The sequence below is a fragment of the Myripristis murdjan genome, chromosome 11 (assembly GCF_902150065.1).
Source record: "Myripristis murdjan chromosome 11, fMyrMur1.1, whole genome shotgun sequence".
NCBI lineage: Eukaryota > Metazoa > Chordata > Actinopteri > Holocentriformes > Holocentridae > Myripristis > Myripristis murdjan.
The window spans coordinates 18,246,756-18,272,788 of NC_043990.1; the positions used below are offsets into that span (position 1 = coordinate 18,246,756).

A 26,033-nucleotide genomic window follows, 5' to 3' on the forward strand; every position below is an offset into this window, starting at 1 on the left:
CCCTTCTCTGTCTACTCTCCAGGCACTAGCTTAGTTCACCTAAAATACAACAGTGAAGAGTAAGATCAATATTTGAAAATGTGTATGACTCAAAGACACACATGCTATCAAACAAAGGACACTTGTGCTTGTTATGCTTTTTTATTTTATTTTCTCACAAACAAAGTTTGTTTACAAAAAGGAACGTCAAAAATAAAATTTGTACCTATCTATTGCATATCATGCTGGCAGTTTAAACTACATGCAAAAAACAATAATAATAAGTACATTGATAATGATCATTACTGTACAAAATAAGGATGGGGGTAGACAAAGGGAGGGCAAATGTCATCTCAAAACCAGGGTAAAATTTGTATTAAAAAAGAAAAGAAAAAAAAGACTTCTATAAAAAGGGTGTTTTTTCCACTTCAGAGGGAGTCATGAGTTTGTACATGAGACTTCAAACCAGGGCACAAGACTCCAAAACCACACTGGTAGAGAGCATGGTGAGACACTGCATAGAGGCAGAGAAGAGGGCTTCCTATTCCCTACTCTAAAGACAGAGGGGCGAGAGATTGAACAAAAGGACTGACAGAAGGAAAAACATGGAAAAGCAGAGATGATTCTGATGTGGGTGCTTGTCAGGAGGTGGGCTGGAATGCAAGCAGACACATACACACATACACACACACACACACACACACGCACACGCTCTACATAAAGAAATCTCACCTATACATTTTGAAACCCTGCACGACACTGATTCATGCCTTGTCATCAATGTGAAGAAAAATATAAACACAACAGAGAAACTACATCACGATATCTTTGCCCTTATAACCTCTGCTGGCATTCTCCTATTAGAACGCCTTTGCTGTACAATGAAAGTCTGAGGTATATGGCTTCATCTTATCTTATCAATCGACTACCTAAACTCAGGAGAGCACATGATTCATTTTCTCAGCAGAAAGTAAAGAGGGAATCCTAGCAGTACCCTATATCTGCCTCCAACCAAAGCCACGCTTCACTGGAGCAGGTCATGTGAAGAGAAACTGCCTCTTCTCTGGTGCATTTCAAAACAGGAATGAAGCAAATATTTCTTGAGTTTTCAGTATGGAAGAGCAGGCATGAGATGGCATGAGGAAGAATGAACTGTGGCAGTGGGTGCATACTTCTCTCTGTAAGGGCGACTGAAGTTTAAGGAAAAAAAACAAAAACTATGGATGCCGATGTGGGATTCAGAGGGAGTCGTTCAGTGTCCTTTTGGTTTCTGACCCATTGTACTGAATTTATTACAAAAAATGAGTGTTACAAGATTTCAAGTCCCTTGTATGTATGAACAGTGCTTTGACTCAAGGTTGTCAGGTGTCCTTTGAGGACTTCGGTGGCTGGGTGGTCTGTCGGCATCACATGGGCTGGTGTGTGTGTGTGGCAGAAGGTTCCCAGTGGGGCTCAGTCAGTGCTGACCTGTGTGACCTGTCCGTCAGCCGTCTGGTTGGTGGACTGAATGAACATCGGCTGGGTCAGCTCCTGTGCTGCTGGCATCGTCACCTGCTGAATCTGATACAACTGCTGTGGGACAGACAGACAGGAAGAACGAGAATGAGTGTGGATGTGTGGGTGTGTGTGCATGTGTGCGTGTGTGTGTGGTTGAATGTGAACGGGATAATAGTACATTTTGAATTTGTTAATTTTACGGAAGAGCCATGTTTAAATTGAGGTTTGCTAAAAATGCTAAAAAAAAAACAAACAAAAAACAGTTGTAGGAGAAAATTAAGGCAAGGCAGATTTATTTATATGGCACATTATAATACAAATGAAAGCAGTTCAATTTCCTTATGTACACAAAAAAAGAATAAAATCAGGAGTTATTTATAAAAGCAGAATAAGGCATAAAATAAAATTAAAACATAAAATATGGAAAAGCAGAGTTGATTCTGCTGCTAAAATTAAGAACAAAAGCAAAAGCATTTCCCTCGCAATGATTGAAGTACCGGCTGAATAATGAATAAATTAAATTTCAAGTATTTCAACTTAATAAATAAAACTCAACTGTCACTCAAAATGGCATTGACAGAGGTATTGGTTTGACTCATTGGATTTTGGCACTGTATGTTACCTGTCCATCAGTAAACTGGTTGAATTGCTGTTGGCCTTGCTGTACCTCTGTCTGTGTGATCTGAAAACAAGACAAGGAAGAAAAAAAAAAAAGAAAAGAAAACGTCACTCACTCTCCCACAGCTAGTACTTCAAAATCCATGTCACTCTGATAAAAAATAAATCACACAACAATAGATCAAGCCTGTTTACCACACAGACATTTTCAAATTTGGTTTATAAATGGTATTTTTGCTCTTACTGTTATTACCTGTTGGGTGTTAGCGAGGGTCTGTATTTGTCCCTGGACCACCTGTGTCCCGGAAACAGGCTGGGCGAGACGGATGTATTGCAGCTGGCCTGTGTTGAGCTGCACCTACACACAGCCGCCACACAAGGGAGACAAAGTCTGGCTCAGTGCAAAGGTCATTTGGAGAGCGCAGAGGTCACAGCCATTTTGCTGCTCTGGGAAACAGCAGTTACAATCATTGACTTGTCTCTGGTGTATTTGTAACTTTCTAAAACTGAACAAAAACGAGTGTTTGATGATTACCATGAAATAGTGAAGCACAGGTAGCTCATTGAAGACACTGTGTCTGTGCAGTAGTACAAAGTCATTCACCATGTCAATGACAATGTCAAACATGCTGCGAAAACACTTCTTTTTCTGTTTTGTCTCTTTTACTCTGCACCTTCCATCCGCTGCCCCCTTGCATATTTCACAAAATAGTTTGACCTTGCTTGCTCAATCTGCCCCCTCACCCCCACCCCTCCTCTCTCCTCCCTCATCCCTCTGTCAGTCTGCTTTCATTTCTTACGGGAATTTGCTGGATCTCCCCTGTGTTGGTGATGATCTGCTGCATGACCTGCATGGTCTGGCCCTGGGCCTGGGCCGTCTGAGCCTGACCCTGGGCTGCTGCCGCCTGGACGATCTGAACCTGCTGGCCCTCACCCACCTGCATGGCCACTGGAGCGCTCTGATGGAGGTAAGAAGAGAGACAGAGGGGGCAAAGGGAGGACAAGAGACAGAGAGAGAGACACAGAGAGAGAGCAAAGGGACACTGTTGAACTACAACCAAACCATCTGAACAACATATAGCTTATGATTGACACCAATGTGACAAGGGAAGAGATCACTAACTTCTCAGGCATGAGGTTTTAACTCGGTGTGAAGCTCATTTACCACTAAAAACAAGAAGCCTGTTAACAGTCACGTAGACACAAAAGACATGGGCACAGAGGCGGCGACACAAGTTTCAACACAGCTCTCTCTTTCTCTTTTTTTGTCTGTTAGACAATCTGTCCAGGAAAGGCCACCTGATCTTAAGCTGCGGTCGCCCTGACACACCTGGAGTCACCTGAGCAGGACGGGGTAGGATGGCGACTGTCACCTGCAGGACAGTGGCAGCAAGCAGTGGCCTCTGTGCATGTGGTGAACGTGCTTGCGTTTATATAGGAGTGTGTGCGTGCATGTGTGTTTACCGTGATGGGTGTGCCCTGTGACTGCACCTGCACTTGCTGTAACTGCTGCATGGTGGCACCTTGCAGCACCTGAAGGCCAAGAGAATAAATGACCAGGAGAGGGAGGGAGGGAGAGTGAGAAAGTGAGAGAGGCAGAGAAAGACAGAGGGCAGAGATTGCAAAAACTTAACACACTAATGTAAGCATAGGTGGAGTGTGTGCACAGAAAGCATAAATGTTAGCACGAACAGTGACATATAAGCAGCACATGATATCAGATTGCATGTTTGTGAGATATGCCAGTAAAACAGAGGAAATAATAAAGGTGGAGAAGTGGAATGACAAAAACAGAGGCAGAAAATTCCTAACATGGACAAGTGGAAAGGTTTAAAAATGCCTGTATGTTACAGTTAGATTTAGTAATCATACCAATGGTAGTTTCATGACTACTTATCATGAGGAAGTTGGTGACCTGAGAGCAAAATGAAAGAACTGGTACAACAGTGACGACTAGTGACACTGAAAGTTCTGCACAAACGCAGGCATGCAAATGCACACATAAATAAAAAGAGATGAAATGAGATCTCCTCAGCCCATCACCCTCTTTATTCTCACTGTGCTTTTTCTTAGCATTCTTTATCCCTCCAGCCTCCAAATTCTCTCTCGCAATGTCTCACTGCAAACTCCCTCGCTGTCCTTCTCTTAACACCTTCTCTTGGATGTTAAAACGTAAAAATGCACCAAACGTGACAGGTGCCTGATGGGAACTGGCACCGTACTGTGAAAACCTACCCAGCTCTTTCCATTAGCAAACACTCACGAGAAGAATGATGAGACTTTACTACTGAGATGAGGGATAGTGGGGACGCAAAGCTGCACTAAGATTAAGCCAGCAGACAGCAAACTGGATATCCTTCACATTCAATGAAACACAAAGGTACGCCCAGGTTGCCAGGACAGAAAGAGCTGTGGTAAAACTTCAGAGATCTAAAGTTTTTTTTGAATTCCCAAACTAGATATTGAGCTTGTTCTTTAACACAGACTTCTTTAACAGAGAGCCATAAGGCATATAACTGGGAAGAACAGATTCAGTATGAATGTGTTGGGATTTCTGATTCAAATATGTTAAAGTGACACATTTGAGACATTTAGCTGACACTCATATCCAGAGTTATTTACAATAAGTGTAGGTAGGGGTTCAGTGTGTTGCTCAAAGACACTTTAGAAGGATAAATGGCTGCTTTGAACCTGGGACCTTCCATTTAAGAACAATCTAACCTCAAAGACAACTTGATGCCATGTAGTTGACTACTTCAAATGTCAAAGTGGGTATAAACGACTTTAAAATGCCACCATTTAAATGGCCTACAATGGCATTTGCGTAAGGTGAGTGTCAAAGTGTGACCTCTCTGCTCTCAGCAGGGACTGCAGCAGTGACGGTGCTAGCAAATCAGGCCAGGTCTGAACAAGTATGACAGCTCAGCTAAAGGCAGGCTGCTGAAGCAGCATGAAGCTCTACAGCAGCACAGCAGCACAACTAACTAAATGACATGCAGAGGGAGTGGAAGAGTGACGTCAAGCTAGAGAGCAGGAAACTAGAGCAGAGAAAGAGCTTAGGAAGAACAGTAGTGGAAATGAGACATAATTAGGAAGAGAGACAACTGAAAGGCAAGGTGTCCCTAAAACTATGCATGTGTGCTTGTGTGTGAGCTCCGCTGAGAAACTGGTTCCAGTGTTTGAAGAACCAGTTTGAAACATGTTTGCCTTATCGATTCCAGTTATTGATCCTCAGCTTTTTCACTTCAGTTGACCACAGCACGGGACCCATTTCACTGTAGCTGAGGCAGCAGAGCGAGTGTGGCAACCATTAGTGAGAAGAGATTTAAAAGTGCAGCTACCCTTTTGATAATGAGTTCAGTTTGTCCTCTTTATTGCAATGTGCTTCAACTAGAAAGCGACTCTTCCTGTTTTACAGAGAACTGAGCAGACACTCGGCTCTTCCAGCTTCACTATGTCACAACCTCTCAACCACTCATAAACTGCATTCAGGTGTGTGATGTGTGTAGACTTTTCAAGTCAAGTATATTGTGACAATAATAAAACAGTGGACTGTAGAATACCTATGGGCATTACTGTGCAGATCAATTTTCTCTCAACAGGGCTTCAAAGGGAGGAAATGTTTGTGTGTATTTGTGTGTATATGTGTGGTTCTACACTAACAGAGGTGGTTATGTGTGCTGGGTGTGTTCAGACGGTCAATCTTTCCTGCTGGTGGAAGAGCATTAAGCTCTTAAATGTGTGCCAAGACCAATATCAATAAAGCTAAACGTTATGACACTATTAACACGGCTTTTACAGCAGGCTTCACAGGACCAGAGTGGAGTTTACAATGTCCTACTTAACACTTGCGAGGCTGATAATCTACAAACACACACACACTCACAGGAACGCACACAAGCAAAGTACCTTTCTTTCTTGGAAGTTTAGTCATGACAGGTAATTTGTGTGTTTATGTAGAGACAGATAAACAAATATTATTTTTCAGTGTTCATTTATTTACTTTTTCAGACTGCCCCAGTATTACCCAATATTCATTTATCCACTGACACACACAGACTCATACACACACAAACAAACATGCCCACACAAGCTTGCAGTTTGTGTTGTTTTCTCCCTTGTTTACCAATAAATGCTTGTTAGTGAAAATAAACAGGCCTTGACTTGAGGGGTGCATTAGTACCTGTCCCTGCTGTGGCTGTGCAATTATGATCTGTCCCGGCTGGATGGTGGTGGCTGTCTGTGCGCTGGCCTGCTGGCCCTGCTGCTGGCCCTGCACCTGCACCGCCCCAGGCTGCTGGGCCAGGGTGAAGTAGTACTGTACCGGCTCCGCTGGAGCTACCGACTGGCGCACCTCCTCCTGGAGATGAAACACACATGTACATACACACACACAGACACACACACATCGTAAGAGGCCTATCAGTCCATTACATCGCCATGAATTATTGTTGCGGGTGAAACCGTAGGCGTGTAGTCTGATAAATAACTGATGGGCTGTGGCCAGGGATGAGTAATGTAATCTGGACCCAAGATCCATTACAAGCGTCATACTGGTCAATACTACAGCCTGCAGGCCTGGAGGCAAGCTAGGGTAAGCTCTGAGATCGATATGAGATCAACTCTGAGGAATCTAAACAAGTTCTCTCAGTGACTTCGCTGTGTTGTGTGCTAAAGTGGTGGTTCATCGATTCTTGTATGGAAAGACTCTCCATGTTTGTCTTCATCAGAAGCAGCTACAGAATGAAAGGATCTGCTGGGGATTCAGTTTCTTCAGGAGGCTGGATGCTTACTAGCATGAAGTATTGAACCGAGGCCTAACAGTTAACTTATCAATGAACTCTGACTTGTGTTTCAGTGCTGACTAATGAGGTGAGCAGAGCTTCGTCTTGTTGTGGTTTCTCCATCACCAGAAGCGTAAACACCCCTCTCCCAGCTCCATGACAACACAGCTGAGAGTGTAGGATGTTTACATGCCTGGAGACGGTCTCCTTGACAACACGTTTTGACATCACACTCTTTCCACCTGGTGTCCTAAATGACTTTATATCAGTCTTCCTGTGGAGTAAAACCTAACTGAATTGGTTTTCTTTTATTGCTGATTTTATTTCTAAAAAGGCAATCGATGACTGTATTCTTAGATAAAGGGTCACTGCCTGGGGTTGTCTGCAGGTTGAGTGCACATGAACTCTTGGAAAAATATATTCAAAAATATATATCAAATATTTCATGAGGATGTAGTTTTGGGTGGTTAATACTGTTATTGCTTGGGTTATGGTTTGCTGTCAGGGGCAACGACATGCTGCAAACATCCGACTGAAAGCCCTCTGCCCAAATCCCAGCTTCCAGTCAAGGATGTTTACAGCACCTCCAGGCTGCCAACTATGGAAATGCATCAGCAATCAAGGCATGAATGATCCGTCAGCTCTACTGGCCACCTTTTAAGTGTAGGATAATTATTTTTCAAACAACACAGGACACCTTTAAAGACATGCACACCATTTTTCTGGCATAACACTACGTATGAGACCACCCTGGCCGTGTGTTTTCCCACCTGTCGTTTGGGGGGCTTCAGCTCGTCCCGGGGCACAATGTCAATCAGGAAGTCAAACTGGTCAAACTTTGTTATTGCCATGGCGATATCGTTCCTCTGTAAAAACAAAAGGGACAGAAGTAGATGGTCAAATGATGAGGCCACAGTTAACTTACTGTTAATTCAATATATGTGGCTACCTAAATATAAACATGCCTGATTGGTATTCTGAGTGTTACAGAAATAACCACATGAGAAGCCATGGAGGAATCAAAATAAAGTTACCAGCAAAACTGTAACAGGCAACTGCTTTGACAGCTGAGCCAAAAGGAAGGAGAGCTAAGTCACATGAAATAAATTTAACAACTTTCTTTTCTCTCTCTCTCTCTGACACAAAAGGCAAACTGACTAATAAAAAGCTAACACTTGAACTCTATAGTTGCATCCCTGGCGTGTGAGATGGGTGGACATGACAAGGAGTAACTCCCCTGCCATCACAAGCACAGGCTCTGTTACTATACCCCTTCATATACCCATATCAGTGTGCCGTCTCTGTGGAATTTTCCACAGGATATTGGCAGTCAGGACCCCCCATTGTGGCCCTCCCTGCACCAGTGGCTATTTATAGTAGCTTGATTAATATCTGGTAACACCAGGTCACATCTACACTTGTTCTATTGATGAGTGTTGCTATGGTGACCCAAATTGGCGTGCCCTCTACACAATAGGATCCAGCCTCCGTGAGTGTATACGTGTGTGTGCATGTGGAAATGGAGGGCAGTGCTTGCCGCACTAGTACACACGGGAAAATCACACATTTATGAGGCGCTCACGTTAGCGTCACACACACCTAATCTGCCATCTGTGGTGTAAAATGTAATTAACATGTAAAACTTCACACAAACTGGGATTCTATTTAAAGCGAAACGTGTAGATTTCCACCGAGTGACAGTTTCATTCTAAAATTTACGACTCTGGGACTGAGATTTTGTCTAAAAGTCAAGTGAACTCACTTTCAAAGTAGGTCTCCAAGTAAAGAATTCTCCAAGACAAACTGAAAGAGATTTCTCTGTCTTTTTTTTTTGGAGTCTCTTTCCATCTCTATGTTGGCATACGCGCGCACACACACATCCATGGGCCGCTAATCTCTCAGAGGTATGTGAATGGATAAAGTGGACTTAAGGGCTTTCATGTTCTGCTCCACAGCTTTCCCCTCTTGACATCCAGGTGAGACAAGCTCTAGTCTCTCTGCCTTTCCAAAGTGCTCCCATCAGCGCTCTGCTTTTCCCTGCTCCCTGCTCTCCCTAGCGTATTTCCAGAATCCATGTTATTCAGCTGTGGGACAACGGAGCAGGCAAAATGGCACTGGAGGGAAAAGTGGGTCACCACCAGCAGCACCCGCCTGGCTTTGCTTTCAGAGTCGATGGAGAGAGAAAGAATTAAACAGAGGAATAGTCCTCAAGGGGATGCTGGTATGGGGCCTCCGCTTGTATACACAATCACACACATACACAGACAAACACACACGCACACATACATATAGGCGCTGTGTGAATAGAAAGTAATAAACCAAAAAGACCACCCAAAGGACACGGGTGTGGGAGAGAAGTTGGATAGTTAAAAAGAAAAAGAGCAGGATGATGAAAAAAGGGAGGACGGGGGGGATAGTGAATACATGCCAGAGTGATTACCAGAGATGATAATCCCAACAAAGAGTGTACAAAGAAAATAAAAGGACAGTAAAGACAGAGTGGGACTGAGTGAGCTGAGGTGAATTTTTATTCAATTTAAGTGTGACCCAGTGTGGAGGAACAGGATAAATGTCGAACAAGGAGGATGAGACGAGGTCAGAAGAGGATGAGGAGGACAAGGAGGTAATCAGTGTGTGTTCAACCTGTAGTGTGCGTCGCTTGTTGTCCTCAGTATGGATCCAGGCTCTGAGAGTTAGCTCCGTGATGAAGATCTGAGCCGCCTTGGCAAACAGGACCGGAGCCTCTGCACTGATCATCTGTACAGAGGTGACAGAATTTGACTGGGTTAGGCACATCCATACTCACACACACCCCATCACAGTCAAACATCAGTTGTAAAATGGATGGCTGAAAGTCCCCAGTAATGATTGGCTTGATGACATTTGAAGCGATTACAAAACACTCTTTCATAAATGCATTTGTTTGTGAATAATGACTTCCTAACTATTGCTAAATTGAAACCACCACTCAGAGTAAAAACTATATTATGTAGCTGAGGAATGTTTTCATTATTAGTAATTTCTATTGTCAAATGGTACAAATATAGGACAATGCAGAGGAAAACGTTTTATTGTTAGAAATAAATATAAATATAGTAAATTATTATTTTATTTATTTACTAACCCTAACCCTAACTCTTTAGCATTGCACCTGACACATTTTCACTGTAAAACACTGTGCACATGGTCTCTTATGGTTTATGGATTAACTTTAAGCTGCAGTTCTTTGCACTGACTGACACTTACTGAGTTGTTGTCTAGAACCATACAATATGTATACCAAAGTGTGCAGGTAAATCTCAGAGGTGGAACTGTAACACACAGTATACTCTCTCTCTGATTTGATTTTCTCAAGTACATACACACACACATAAACACACACAAGCACACACAAGCACAAACACACACTAGTCACACAGTGAAAGCTGCTGTGTCAGGGCTGACAGAAGGGTCCTGTCTATATGTTAGTTATCCCCTGATCTCTTTACCACTTTAAGCTGCTACTTAACTAAAGACAGCTCTCTTGACACGACATATTCTCGCCACACACATACATGAGCACATGTTCCCAGGCGTTCTCTTTATAGACCAGGAATAGTCCTTGCTGATAATCTGCTCTGATGGGGGAAAACATCACTCCTCTATGTCCCTGAGTTGTCACCTTAAACCATATTATTTTGTTTTGGGGAACTGATTAGGGCCTTTTAAAGAATGCTTGTGGATATACAGTCAGGTCCATAGGTGTTTGGACAGTGACACAATATTAATAATTTTGCCCTTGTACACCACCACTGTGGATATGAAATGAAGTAATCAAGACATGATTGAAGTGCAGACTTTCAGCTTTAATTTAAGGGGTTGAACAAAAATATGGCATTAACCGTTTAGGAATTACAGCCACATTTATAAATTGTCATCCCATTTTCAGAGGCTCAAAAGTACTTGCACATTTGACTAAAAAGCAGTTTCATGGCCAGGTGTGGCCTATTCCCTCGTTATTCCACAACAAATGAAGAAAATAAAAGGTCTGGAGTTCATTCCAAGTGTTTGCATTTGCACTTGGTAGCTGTTTATCCAAACCCTCAATGTGTGATCCCAAGAGGTGTCTATTCAGGTGAAGGAGGCCATCATTTGGCTCCAAAAGCAAATAAAATTTGTTAGACAGATAGCAACAGCTTCAGCAGAGACCAAATCAATGGTTTGGTATAATCTGAAAAAGAAGGAATACACTTGTAAGCTCAGCAACACCAAAAGGCCTGGAAGACCACTGTAGACATCTTAAGTGGATGACTGAGGAATTCTCTCCTTGGCAAATAAAAACCCATTCACAATGTCAAGGAAAGTCAAAAACACTCTTGAGTAGATACGCATATCATTGTTCAAATCTACAGTCAAGAGATGTTTGTGAGAAAATAAATACAAAGGGTATATAGCAAGGTGCAAACCACTGGTCTCACTCAAGAACAGGAAGGCCAGATTAGACTTTGCAAAAAATATTTTAAAAAGCCTGCCCAATTCTGGAACAAGGTTCTTTGGACAGATGAAAAAAGATTAACTTGTACCAGAATGATGGGAAGAGCAAAGTGTGGAGAATGAAAGGAAGAGCTCATGACCCAAAGCACAGCACATCATCTGTCCAGCATGGTGGAGGCAGTGTTATGGCATGGGCATGTATGGCTGCCAATGGAACCAGGTCACTGGTGTTTATTGATGATGTGACTGCTGATGGCAGTAGCAGGATGATTTCTGATGTTTACAGGGCTCTACTATCTGCTCAGATTCAGCCAAATGCCACAAAACAGATAGGACGGCACTTCACACTGCAGATGGACAATGACCCAAAACACACTGTGAAAGCAACCCAAGAGTTACTAAAAGCAAACAAGTGGAATATTCTTCAATGGCCAAGTCAGTCTCAGACCTCAACCCAGCTGAGCTGTTTTTCACCTGCTGAAGACCAAACTGAAGGCAGAAGGACCCACAAACAATCAGCAAATGAAGGCAGCTGCATTAAAGTCTTGGCAGAGCATCTCAATGGAGGAAACTCAGAATTTGGTGATGTTGTCCATGGGCTCCAAGCTTCAGGCAGTCATAGACTGCAAAGGATTTTCCTCAAAATATTGAATAGAATTCTTATAATTCTAATTATATATTTTATGTATAGTTTGTATAAAACTGACTCTAATTCCTAAATGGTTAATGCCATATTTTTGTTCAACCCCTTACATTAAAGCTGAAAGTCTGCGCTTCAATCACATCTTGAATCCTCCATTTCAATTCCACTGTGGTGGTGTATGAGGGCAAAATTATGGATACTGTGTCACTGTCCAAATACTTATAGACCTAACTGTATAACCTGAGAACAAGGTATCCAGGTAACATGAATGAGGAATGCAGCCTAGCGGTTTGCAAATCAATAAAACATGTTTTGTCAACAAGTACATGCTAATTAAAAGATTATTTTGACTACTGTGGTGACAGTTTTACCAACTCCTTATTGACTGATACTTACAAAAACCACATCAGTCTTTACCATCAACTGTGAGGTTACATATATAAACCTTCAGGTGGTAAAGTAAAACCTCAACAACTGTTTCTACCAATATATCCAAATGATCTTTGATGTCTATTGAAAAAGTATATGAATTTTACTTAATGGACACTTGAATTTTACTTAATGGCACTTGATGATTTGCTGTATGCACAGTGTTAGCATATACTGATGTAAACCCACTTGATCAGTATATGATTGAACTGAATGGTTTCCTTTGTGATAGCACATACACCCTACATACAGAACTGGATTGATACCGTTGAGAACCCAACTGCCAAAAACATTTTGTCCATCATTGAATAAATACCGCTAAAACGTAAACTAAACACCAAATTCAAACACACACTTAGAGTTAGTACTGATTTTTTACATGTAAAGCCTGTTTTGCAGTGTCTGTAGTGGATTTCATTGCCAATATTTTTGAAGGTCTAATTTATATCCCCTCAACTAATATCAAATATTTTCTCAACACTGATTGGTTATTTTGGCTCTTCCCTTACCTTGACATCCTCATCCAGCTTCATGATTTTCTTGATTCGAGCCAAAGGCAACTCCTGCACACGAAAATCCTTCTGAAACACATGCATGGTGCAGGGCGTTAAGCGGAGACAAACACACACAGGACAGACCGCAAGGACTGTGTGCTTTTATTCACGTGTCTGAGTGTTGGGAGGTCATATAAAATAACTACATCTTTAGCTTATGGTGTGTGTGTGTGTTTGTGTGTGTGTGTGTTTGTCAGTAAGCGTACCACAGTCAGGTTCCTGATCTCTTCCATGACACGAGGCCAGAAGGACTGCAGGGTTTGCTGGGCATCGCTGCCCCCAGCTCCAAACGCATCTGCAGACATCCTCTTCTCTGCTGTGAATAAACAAGGGGGGTGGAGAGGGCAAAAGGTCAATTATTTAAAAACAGAAAAAAATTCATAGACTGTGAGAACTCACAAACACTCAAAACATGACACACCAGAAGACAGAATACAGTGTCAGTGACAGTCGACACCAGGCCGTTGCTGCCCAGAGCTCTCCCCGTGTGTCACAACCACACAGCCCATCATAGCCTATAATTAGAACACAGTGAAATCTAAAATAGGGCCCGGGCAGCGCTCTATTCCTGTCCTTGTGGGATGTTGACATGCCTAACGACCCACCATCGGACTGCCTGTCTGATAGTGAATGGCTCTATCACCTTCGACACCTCGCTGCAGCTACTTTGCAAACACAAGCATGTCGTGCAAGTTAAGGGCAGCTGCGGTGGGTGTTGCTGGTGGTGACCCCATGGACTGAGGACAATGCTGAGGCCAGGGAGCGGGGAGGAGCAAGTGTGTGTCAAAGAGACGCTCTCCTGACAACAACTGCATTCCAATTAATGATGGATGAGCACTGCACACACAGGGCACAACAACACAAACGCACACTCACAAGCAACACACCAAAACTTGTTAGCGACAATAGACCAACTGTTGCTAACAAATGCATGCACCTCTCCAAGGGGTCTGACAGTTTGAAAGAGGATCCAGCAGGTTACTATGGCATGCCAGGAATCTGCTGGGGGAATATTGGCCTGCCTGTCTGAGCATGCAGCGCTTAGAGTGTCTGGATAACACTCTTTCACTCTCACTCCCTACCTCTGTGAAAAAGACGGGGCAGGAGAAGGAAAAGAAACAAGGCGAGACAGAAGAAGAGATGAGTGTGAGGAGCTACTCAAGAGAGACCGACCGTGTGTGTTCATGTGTGCACTGGTGAGAGGGGAGTAGTGCCTTGTCCAGTTCAGCATTAATCCAGCACTAAGACAAAGTGCCAAAGGCTTTAACAGGGGGAGGTAAGAGACAGACAGGCCCGCAGTCAGACTGCTGTGCATACTCGCTATGTGGGTCAAACAAGACAGAGAGAGATAGAGAGAGACAGAGAGAGAACGAGGGAAACATGACAGTACAAAGAGTGTTAGGAGAAGGGGCGGGGGGTCTCCTCTCTTTCTTCTCTCTCTTTTCTCACTCTAGGCCAACAAGCATGAATGGCTCCAGCTCTGGTCCAGCTGACAGACCAAGGCAAAACAAAAGACAAGCCTTTCACATACTCCATCCAGTGTTTCCCTGACTAGTTTCTCTTACAGTGCTGTGGTAGGGGATTATTTTGGCTTTGGTCCAGTGTCAGCTCCTTTTTTGCACCTGTTTTTGGATTATTGCAGGTCACAGCTCTCTAACAGATCCTTATGTTTATACTGATAAAAAATGTTTAAACTTTATTTATTTATTTTGCAGGAAATTAATCTAAATATTTCCTGTTGTAGTCATGGAAGTTATCCTGCCACAGAGACCCATCACTACTGAATAATATAGAAGTAGTAGTCCTGAATCCCATTCTGTCATGCAGTTTCTATCTGAGAGTAGCCTAAATCAATAAGACAAAATGGCAGTAGAGGGGATGGCTTGATATAAATCAATCAGGCCGCTTGTAGTCGTGGTGTGCCAGCCGTGTGATTGACCTTGACGAAGTCTCCCATTCTCTGTCTGACGCTCCAGTGTCCAGTTGCATTTCAAGGTTGATTGAAATCCTGCAGTCACTAGAACAATCCCAGCATTCCACAGGGCAGAAATGACTGATGGGGTTTGTAGTTTTTTTTCCTCCCTCTGCCGGAGGGCACAGCTGCCCTCTGCCTGTTCTTTCGTTTTCTCTCTGCATTCGGTCACTAAGCCGAGCCACACCGTGACCATGCAAATACTAAAAAAAAAAAAAGAGGAAAGTGTAACACTACTCTCAATGGGAGCCATTTGTTTTTCCAGCTAAGTTGCATTTTACTACCCACATCAGCAGTTGATCTTGTGATAATTTCTAACAGAACATTCTTGTGTGTGTGAGTGTGTGTGTGTGTCTGTGTGTGTGCTCTCTGCCAGCTTGTGCGGCTCTCTCCAACTGGTAGCCCGATAAGGAACAATAATTAGGCAATTCACTTAACACCATTACAGACAACCATCAGGCTAATTACCATGGCAACAGTACGACAGCCCAGAGGAGGATAGAGAAGTTAAAATAGAAAAATGCATCAATTGATGATAGCGAGATAAATAAGTAAAATATGAATGCCCCTACCACCCCAGCTCCTTCTTCTGCTCACACACACACACATACAACTTCTCTAAATGATCTCATGGATTGTTCCTGTTTTTCTCTTCAACACACTCGTCGGGAGAGCATGTTATTAAATCACACATGCCCCCTCGTGACCCTGTGACCTTCAATCTAAATACACAGCTACAGACTGCTAAGCACACCAGAGGGAGGAGAAGGGGGAAGGAAGGGAGGGGGGGCTGAGTGAGAGGGGTGAAGTGAAGAGGTGGGGGTGGGGGGAGTCAATATGTGAGAGAGAAGAAATGAGAAAGCCAGTGTTAGTGTAAAGAGAAGTAGTCTGGATTGTAAGATAGAAAAAAAAGAAGAATGACAAAAGCGCATGATTGCAAGATAGAGAGGAGTAGCTAAGTATCAACATGCCCCAGAGCATGGATCCTCCAGCTAGTTAGAGTCTCCTTCTACCTATATTGATACTGTACTGTTTCTCAAGTCTCTGTATCAATGGAAACTGTGTGGGAGCCCGCGGGTAAGCGCAGCTCATAGCGTCATCTCCTAGCTCAGCGCAGCACCTTCTATGGTCTGGGCCTAATGCAAGTCAAACAAACGCTCACAGTCAAGCTATCCTCTGCATAAAGAAGATAAAACTCCTGAAAGCTAATAAATGTCAGTGTTATACAACTATAAAGGGTCTGGAGGCAGAGGACTTAGAGAAAAGGGCAATGTGAAGATGGCGTGCTGTTTTGATATGAGTCTATGCAAACCTGTGTCTTTCTGGCAAGCGCTGTGCGTCGTTCTGTTGTGCCGTGCCGTACACCAAACAAGCTTCTCTTTGCTGTGTTATACTATGCTGCTATGCTATATTAGGGTACATTATGTCGCTCTCCATTGTGCATCTCTCCTCTCCTCTTTCCTGCGGTTCTGTTGTCCTTCACCAGGTCATCGAGACAGAGAGATGTTGGTGTTAGGTTTCTGACGAACTCTGTGTGTGTGTGCGTGAATGTGCTGTCTGTGCTTTGTCGGCACTGTCCAACATCGCATCTTGCCTCTCCCTCCGCCAGCGACTGTCCCTTTCCCTTCCTGTCTCTCCTTCAGCCTTTCCTATCTCTCTTGCACTGTGTCACCTGTGGGCGTGTTTCTCTCCCCCTCGTTCTTCCTTACTTTCACCTGATCCCCTCCCCCCAACTTTGGAGAAAGTCAATGCTGCTCTGCTTGCAGAAGCTGAATCAGCACTAATGTTCTGCTAGCCCAGTCCTGCATCTCTCCTCTCGTTCTGTCTCTCACCACTCATCCCTCACTCCCTCCCCTACCCTTCCTGTCTCCCCTCTCTCGCACATCACATCAAGCTGCCGCTAACAACAGCATCGGCTGCTCACTCCGACCCCGACATCACACCACTTTACATGAGCCCTCATTTCCTCTTAGAATAAACCTGATAGGAACTTGGACAAGTGCAGGCAGAAAATGGGGGGGCCAGGAAGTACGATGACACAGTCACTTGTCCATTTACTCTTTAAGGTTAGTAAAACAGTTAGGGAAGGGGCAGAGGTGAGCTTTCAGACCGAAACTCTGCATATACCTGAGGAGTGAACATAGCTGAGGAAATGCACAAATCCAGCCTTTGGTTAATGAGTAAGTAAAATGCTCTGCAGTTAATTGCTTCCCTAATGATCTGGAAGTCGGTGTGGATGCAGCTCTGACTTTTGCTGAGTATAGTTGATGAGTAATGAATCATGTTGGTTTGGGACAACCTAAAGGCCTACTTGAGGCAGTGGACCCCCCTCCACCACCCCACCACCCCAACCCCAACAGAGATGTTTTATGAATTAAGGGCTATAATTTGGAATAAATAGGAATTGGAGGAGGGAGGCTGGCTCATGACTTCTTGAAATTGTCAGCCTAGTGATCGTGTGAACTTGTTAACCTGTCTGGTTGATTTGGTTGACTAATTAATCCAAGAGTATTAAGCACATGCCAAAAGACCTGCAATTGAGGGTTGATCATTCAAAGGTAAAATTAAAATTCTAGTTGTAATTTAGAGCAGCCACAAACCAGAGCACCAGCTCACTTTATTTCACCATAGTTTAAAATGATATTACATTGTTCAATTGTTTGTGGTGAGGTTAATCCATTTGTGATATTGGCAGAATTCCAAAACTAACTCACATGTGTGTTTTCCATTCAGCTGCTCTTCCTGACTTGCTCCCTCCCACCTCTGTGGTGATGGATGAGGGCAAAGGGCAGCAAAAGACTTCAAATACTCAATCAATCAAATATTCAATCTGAGAAATGTTGAGGATAACCCAGAGTGGTGAAACAAGAGAAAGACTAACTATTTTTTCACATCTGATAGCACAATGGTGACCTTTCAGCTGGTTACCCCTGGTGGTTAGTTTCAGTAATATCAGCTACACCACTGAGGTGGCCGCCAACAAGCTGCACTGGTCACCACTCAATTTCACTATAAATGAATACAACCAAAGGTCATGCATGACCAACAATGAGATGGATTGTTGCTACACAGTGCAGACATGTCCTTAAAAGAGGTCATTTTTGCACAACCTGCTGTGTAAAATTGTCAACGATGCAGAATGGGCCGTTCTTTGGAAGGTCACTAAAGGTTGAAGGATGCTAGGTTTTTATCTAGCATCCCAAGCAGAAAAAGCAACGCAGAGCAGGTTTCTGTTTACAGTTTACATTTTTGGACGAGTGACAACATTTTACCTTTAACTATATAAATTACTTCTATATGGCAGGGGCTTATTGTTTCTCTTCAAAGAAGACAATGCCATCAAGAGTACCTTGCTTCTAACGATTAACTCCAAGAAATGAGTTTAATTTTGATTTATGGTACCTGAATGCAAGAGCAGAATACACATAATAAAATACTGTCTAGCAGTCTCACGTTTGTTAACAGTAACAAACGTGAGACTGAAGAGCAAACATCTTCAATGACAGCCCTAAATCACAGGGCTGTATTTACAGGTCCTAAACTATTAGAGCGTTCAACTCAGTGAACTCAGTGAAGCCTGCACCAAGGCAGGACAAACAGTAGAAAAAAAAAAAAAACATTGGCATATTTGCAGTACGTATGGTAAATGATCTACTAAAGCAAAACAAAAAAACAAGAAGTTCTCAGCCAGAAATTACAGATTAACCAGGAGTCCATAAACACACGACATTCTCACAGATGCTGGAGCAAATTTTGTGTTTGAAAAGCACCGACACGAATATGACCGTGGCTGTTTGCTGCATCAAAAACGTCTCCTTGGTTGGGCCGAACTGTCCAACCAAACAGCCCTGCAAACTTTGCCCTTGGTTCTGCTTCAAGCCAACTCCAGGAAGTGCTAGTCACTGATCTCCCAAGGTCATTCAACAGAGGAGAGAGAGAAACCAGAGAGGGAGGAGGGAGGGAGAGAGAGTGAGAAAGAGGAAAGAGAAAGCGGGGAAGGAGAGAAGGGGAGAAGTGAGGAGGACAGGTTTTTCAACTTTCGCTGCAGCGCTTAAGTGACCCCAGTGGTTTTTGGCTGTGTACTTTCTAGGAAGCTTTGATAATAAGAGCATATGCTCTTTTTCCTTCTCTGAGTTCTCCTTTCTCTGTGTCCTCTCATCTCCCCCTGCATGTCTCCTCGCTGCTGACAGAGACACTGCGGGAGCCACTCTCACATTCCTGTGACCTTCATCCAATGCTAGGCCCAGTCTCTGGCGTCAAAGTAGGCAGGGCTAAAGCTACCTGCATATCACACACTGGAACACAGCTACCTCCCCCTGACTGCCCACACTGTCTTAGTGACACTGTACACATAAAAACATAGGGGCAGCAAGGGCAACAGAGTGCATAAAATGCAGATGTGGTCACCTTAGCTATAGGCTAGACAGCCTGGCTTTGTATAAGTGTATTTGTTCATTTGCTTTTTCCTCCCCCAGTGAGCCTACGGTGCAGCATGGGGCACAAATGATATTCAAATCTCATGCAGACTGCGGCCAACCCTGGGATTTGGCAGCAAGGGCTTCAACTTAAGAGTTATTTTTAGTTATCTCTCTCTCCCTTTCTCTATCCCTCACTCTCTCCTCTTTCCCCAACGGGACTTCGTTTTGTCGAAGGCACCAATGGAAACTTTCAATTAGGGAGCAGGGGAGGGGAGAGGAGGGAGTCGGAGGCAAGTACAAGAAGAGGCACCCTCCAAAGATTCCATCAGAAGAGATCAGATCAAGCTATTAGCCTCCTCTGTCCCTGAAGCTGACAGGCTGACAGTCTGCCCCATCTGGGCGTCTGACACCGTTGGGGTGGGGGCCTAAGGGGTGATGAGGTCACTGCAACCAGCTGCACCTCCACCCCTGGGGACCCCCGACACCAGTGTTGACAACAACACAGAGATGGTCTCTGAGAGTCCACGAACTTCAACCAATCGCCTTTCCACAAGGATTACATATGAATGTCTCTGCTCTGCATCACTGTCCGGTGCCCATGCGTTAACAAGGATGTCGGGGAGGAGCTGGATTCGGATCAGCACCAAGAAGTGCTGCGGCCACAGGCCTCCAGGACCTCAGTGCCATCATCTTGGGGTGACTCTGATGTGCATCTTAGAGTTGGGCTGGCAGCCGTGCACTGCCATGCAGCTGATAACTTGCCGTAGCGAGTGACTGAGTGTGTGCGTGTGTCTACGCAATAGCCGTCTGACTGGTAAGTCCAAAGTCAAAACACAGAAGTGACGGGCAGACAAGGCCACAAGCAATCACAGCGATATTCTGCAAACTAGTGTTTCAACAGTAGAAGTTAAGACTTTATCACACCTTGTTATTTCAGGGATGCAAAAACACAAATAACTGAGCAACCATTATTAGATCACTGTCTTGCACCTCAGTGGATTCTGTAAAACGCTAACTGCAAATACCAACACCAACAGTGCTGTGCTGAAGTGACAACTGAAGGACGTGGGTCAGAGCAGCATATTGCTGCCTGATGCAAAACCACACACATACACAACTGAAACACACACTCAGATTTTGCAATTAGAGGACTATAGGACAAGAAGGGGAGGGACGAGGGATCGGTAAAGGCTGTACAGGACAGACAGCATCTCATCACTGCAGGGACAGGAGATGGAGAAAGACACAACACAAGGTGAACAGAGGTGGACAATTCATACTGAAAGACCTAAAGTCCACAGATACATCTCTCTCATCTCATTTTGTATGTGTGTGTATTTATATTCTGAGCAGTCAGACTTACCCTTTGCCCTTCATGGTGAACAGTCTGCTGTGCTGGAGCAGGACAGAGCAGAATGGAGAGAAACACTGAGCCCTGTGCAAGTCTCCTTGAGAGCAGCAGCAGCAGCAGCAGGAGGAGGAGGAACAGAGGCTGACAGAAAAAGTCTCTCCAGCCCCTTCACTTCCTCCAGTCCCCCGGTCCTAACTACCAGACAAAAGGCGCTCTGGCTCTGCTGGACAGCTTTAAAAAAAGCTCACCCCGGACACACTGAGAGGAGCAAGCCCCCCTTCTTCTACCCCTCCCCCCTTTTCTCTCTCACTCTCCCTTTACACACTGCCCCGTCTCCTTCACCCCCCCCTCGCCTAAACGTACACCCCTCCTGTTTCTCTTCTGACCAAGTCCCCTTAACAAGCTCAGCTTTTCTCTTTCTCTGTCTTTATTGCTCTCTGGCCCACTCTCTCTCTCTCTCTCTCTCTCTCTCTCTCTCTTTCTCGCTCTCTCTCGGTCTCTCTCTAGCCGGTGACCCATGCGTTTGTCTTTGAGCTGACCCCTGGCCCGGTGTAGAAGAGAGGGCAAGAGGGAGCAGAGAAGATCAGAAAGCCAGCACAGCAGCAGGCAACAGTACAGCGGCACTCCCGACTCCCAGACAAAAATCTCCTCCAGCCTCGTTCCCCTTTAACATTCAAGAGTAATCAATCTAGCCTGCTACATGATACTCAAACCCCGCCTCATGCACAGCTCCCACCTCACTCTGACACTCTCCACCAATAGGCGTACATGGTGCTCCGGTTCCATTGGCCATCGCGCCCACCGATCAGCTCTGACACATCCCCTGCTCCTCCCCTTTCCTTTGCCCAACCCCCTTTCACCGACAGCCAACTTCCTGTTCTAAGTTACCTTGAGCTGCAGGATAGGGGTCAGGGAAAAGAAAAGAGGAAGAGAGAGTAGAGAGAAGAATAGACGAAAAAGAGCAGATAAAGTTGTGGAAAGCTCTTTTGGGAGTGTGTATGGGGGTGCTGGTGGTAGCTTGCCTCTGCATTATTTGTCCTCTGGCTGCTCTTGCCTCTCTCACTGCTGGACGGAGAAGAAAGGATCCACGGGCTGCTCTCTGACAACTGCTCTCTGCTTATTTACAATGTCAAACTAAATGTCTCTCTCAGCCCCGCCTCCACTCTGCCGCTACAGGCTGACAGCCCGGTGATGCAGGCAGCCATGCTCACCCTCACTGGCTGGCTGAAGTGTCAGAGTGGATGCCGCATGTTGCATCCACATGATTTAAAGTACAAAGGCATACTGGGCAGACTCACTGTCTCATACGTGCGCACAAGCATATGTGCACATCAACACACACATACGCTTTGTCCTTGCTCTCTCATTCATCCTTGCTCACAGTCACAGGTAAGCACCACAAACATCTAGCCTCTAGCCAGGCCACTTGCAATAATGACATCCAGGGCACTGTTAAAATTATGCTAATTGTGGAACAAAACTGTCCCCGTGCATGGTCAGTCAGTATTCTTGTAGAATGTTAATTAGCTTGCTGAATTTATTCAACAACTCTCATGACTCACGGGTACATGTAGTTATGCAACTGACCAGAATGATTAGATCATTAGATCAATCCAGCAAAACCCTGATAATGGTGTCAATCAAATTTACACGGAAACTGATCATGGCAAAAATAGGTCATCACGAAACCCTTGCACAAAAAATCATGTTGATCAGCTGACTGTCGAGCAGCCAAGCAAAGGGAAAAACAGAGTTAATTCAATTCTTCTCCTATTTGTGGGTAAACAAGATTGAAGAGATATGAGCGAGAGTCAGAACACTGAGACATTGTTGTCTTGACCCCAAAAACTACAGTCACAGCAACCTCCATAATTAATGTTATCATAAAACCACATCAGCAATGTCATACAATGCCCTTCTTGTTAGCTTACCACTAGTTTAATGTGCATACTTTACTTTGCAACACAAAGGAAGGATACTGCTGCCGATATGCACAGTCCATGGTGTTTTAATGTACCACTGACTATATCAATACTTAACACATCCGGTGTACAAACAGATCACAAGAAAGTAAAACGTCAGTGGTTAAGTGTATTGAAGAGACAGAAACTGGGGATGTTGAGGAGTGGGTGACAGGGCACTTTGGTGAAAGAGTAGTCTTTAGCTGGCAGCTAGAGCAGAGAACGGTGGTATGACCTGAAGCTTATCCGGCATATTATTGCAAATCCCCACTGTACTGAGGAACAACAAGCTAGAGAGAGAGAAAGAGCAAACCTGCTCCATCAATGAACAAACTAGAGGGGGAGGGGAACCGGAAGGATGGAGAAGGACAGAGAGGAGAGTTGCTACAGGATGGGAGGGGTAGAACAAGTGGAGAGAGGGCGAGTGAGCAAGATAGAGACTCAAGAGAAACAAAGCTAAATGTTCCCTTTTCTATTTTTGTGTGGAGCAGGGGGACTAGAGCAGGTACTGTAGCCGTTAATGATTACAGAGCAGTGCTGCTCAAAGACTAATCTTTTCCAGCATGACTGCCATGCCAGAGCATTTCATGTAGTCTAGCTACCCAAAATGCCTCCGTGATGACACCTGGCAAGGTCATAATGCAAAAGAGACCTTCCCATGACTTGTGCTGCCCGTAGCAGAACATGTTTGCTCTCGCTGACGCTGTTTAGAGATAAACATGCACCAGCCAGACTACTGGTTTCACAAAAACACAGCGATAGTGCTCCCTCGGGGTTAGCTGAGCCAAGCCATGCATTCATACACATAAACATACAAAAATACATGCACACCTGCCTACTAAAATGCGTGAGCTAACTAACCTACAAACAACACTTGGGTACCATTCTGTACTAGTACTGGCCCCTGTTCTGCAGTGTCACTTTAACACAGGTATCAAATTGACTGGCAGGTAACCAGTGGACTGAGAAATGTTGCTTGTATGCCATATACTGCATGTATAGATCTGTGAAGGAAAGAAAAAATGCTTAATACTGTTTCAAGACTAATGATTTTGAGGATCATTTTAGCAACACAGGAAAACCTGGGACAAAGTAGTGTGAACTGGGAAATTATGTGTGGATACCATCATGGTATAATTTTTATGTGATGTGGCCAAATATAATATTAGTCCATATGGCTGCCATTATTACAGCCATTGAATAAGTGGCGTTAATAATAGCCTAGTCATTTCAAAATTACTCACAGGAGTTGGTGCAATTGGCTATAATACTATTGGCTGTGACATGAAAGAAGCAAATTCCTGAGACCTATCATCTTTATTTTCTTATGATCAGTTACATAAATAAATAAATAAAAAATAGGAAGGAGGTCCTACATCAACTTCCTTTCCAAGTTTAATGTTACCAACTGACAGCAAGAACAAGGGCTGAACAATATATCGTTATCTAGATATGAACATGTGATATTACTACCTCAAAAGGTAACAATATAGACTATATCAACTTTAGGGTTAAGGATAGCCTCAGACAGTGACAGGTCTGTTCTGATCAAAAAAGTATTTTGTGAAGTAACTGCATTTTCTACATCTAGTTGGTGTTATGTTGTTCTTCTGAAGAATGCTCTGAAGTTTTCACTGTTGTTACACTTAAAATATTGCTGAAGCATTCTGTCGGATCAGAGGTTGCAGCAAAATGACTGATTTTATTTTTTCTTTGTAATTTATTTTGATACAGCCTGAGACAGTGATTGGTCTGCCCTGATCAATCAAATACTTGAAGTAACTGCATTTCCTACTGCCATTTAGTATTACGCTGTGTTTTTTGAAGAATGCTTAATTTTCACTGTGGCTACTTAATATTTCAAGTGTGAGCCCATGATCGTATCGCTACCGAGATATTTGGCATAAATATCGAGGTGTTAAATTTTGTCAGAGCACTATGCACAGTACGTCAGCAGTCTTACCAGATTTGTAAGATGTTTAGTTAACATGAACAGAGGGGCTAACAGGGTACCACGGCACTGAAGCCAGAGCAGCCAATAGCTTGTCCGACTAATTAGCTCTAGGCAAAGCTGCAAGGTCTGGTGAAGGGTTATTTTGAGAAGTAACTTTACATTAGTTGCAATCACCAGTCTGCTTGAACCGGCGTCAGAAAAAAACAACTTTATTTCAGCGGAGGGATTCAGGTCACGAACAATGACAAAAAAAAATAATAATAATAATAAACTGTATGAGACTCGGAATACATGTGGAAATCTGGAATTCAGTGTACCCTCCTAATCGGCTACAACACTGGACCAAATCATGTCAACTTAATAAACACACACGTATTTGCTGGCTAACTTTAGCAAGCTGGTCATTGTCATCGTTGACTCTAAGCTAACGGTAATGTTAGCTCGTCGGGACGTTAATGTTAGCTTGTCAGAGACTGAGGTAAATCATAGGTGACCCGCCACGGCATGTACACTTTTAAGTAAAATCTCCACTGGACAACGAGTACTGTCATCAAATGGAAGTTTGCAAAGCTTTACAAAGCTGGGAAGAAGAAGCCTAACCAATAAAGACAACGTTTGGATCTGTCCTTCAGACCAATCAAACCTCGGACTAGATTCCACCAATCAAGGTTTTTAGGGCTAAGTTCGTTCTGTAACCGGCGCCATTCGGGATCGAGTAGAAATGGCCAATCCGTTTGACTACTGTTCACACAAGAGCCAACATGGTGGACACCGTATGGCAGTTTCTTGACCGCCTGTGATCCCTTCAGCGGGCCACCAATAAGCGCCTCAGAGAGCGGGGAGGGAAATGGCGCCTATGTTCATCTTCCAAAACAATCGTCTATTGGTCAAGAAGAGCAAATGAAAAGAAGCGAAGTAATTGCCCCTGCTTCCACCGAGCAAGCGAGGCTTTAGCGTAAACGGTTTACACACAAACGTAGTTTAAATCCTTACTCACTTTGTTTTACAGGTTCGAAGTGAAGTCCGTCTCAGCCTATTATTTATTTTATTTAGCTAGCAACGGGAAACAAGATGGCTTCTACTCGAACCGGAAAGAGTTGGACGCACGTACGCGCTGACGTTGCGTCGATTCCACGGCGTTTGCCTCTCATCAGAGTTTAATGTGAGCAAGCAGCTGCAAGGTGCCACAATGCCACTCACTAGTTATACATATGTATATACTACTACAAAAATATTTGCTGAGCAGTAAAGACAAGTAATCGATATAACTACAAAAATAATAGCACCGATTTCAAAAGTAGGCCACGTGTCTGTACATACAATCCAAAATGGACTGCACTTTGTAATAGTCTGAAATTATTAATACAAATTACACTACTGCTACTACTAAGAAGAATATT

At 43.9% G+C, this 26,033-nt stretch overlaps 1 protein-coding gene across 7 annotated transcripts; it reads right to left on the minus strand.

Moving 5' to 3' along the window:
- Positions 1-394: 394 nt before the first annotated feature.
- On the minus strand, positions 395-25,768 carry nfyc (nuclear transcription factor Y, gamma). 7 transcript variants are annotated; one of them, XM_030064551.1, is made up of 12 exons: positions 21,741-21,862; positions 20,731-20,762; positions 13,184-13,293; positions 12,933-13,004; positions 9,522-9,635; positions 7,649-7,744; positions 6,278-6,454; positions 3,559-3,627; positions 2,895-3,053; positions 2,348-2,452; positions 2,099-2,158; positions 395-1,551 (listed from the first exon to the last, which is right to left on the minus strand). In XM_030064551.1, the coding sequence occupies exons 3-12, from the start codon at positions 13,280-13,282 to the stop codon at positions 1,432-1,434; spliced, it is 1,071 nt and encodes a 356-aa protein (XP_029920411.1). In that variant the 5' UTR covers positions 13,283-13,293; positions 20,731-20,762; positions 21,741-21,862; the 3' UTR covers positions 395-1,431. The 7 variants fall into 7 exon arrangements, with proteins under 7 accessions (XP_029920411.1, XP_029920414.1, XP_029920409.1 ...); XM_030064554.1 differs by lacking the exons at positions 20,731-20,762; positions 21,741-21,862 and adding an exon at positions 25,631-25,768 and having other exon boundaries at positions 12,933-13,001; XM_030064549.1 differs by lacking the exons at positions 20,731-20,762; positions 21,741-21,862 and adding an exon at positions 25,631-25,768.
- Positions 25,769-26,033: the final 265 nt, after the last annotated feature.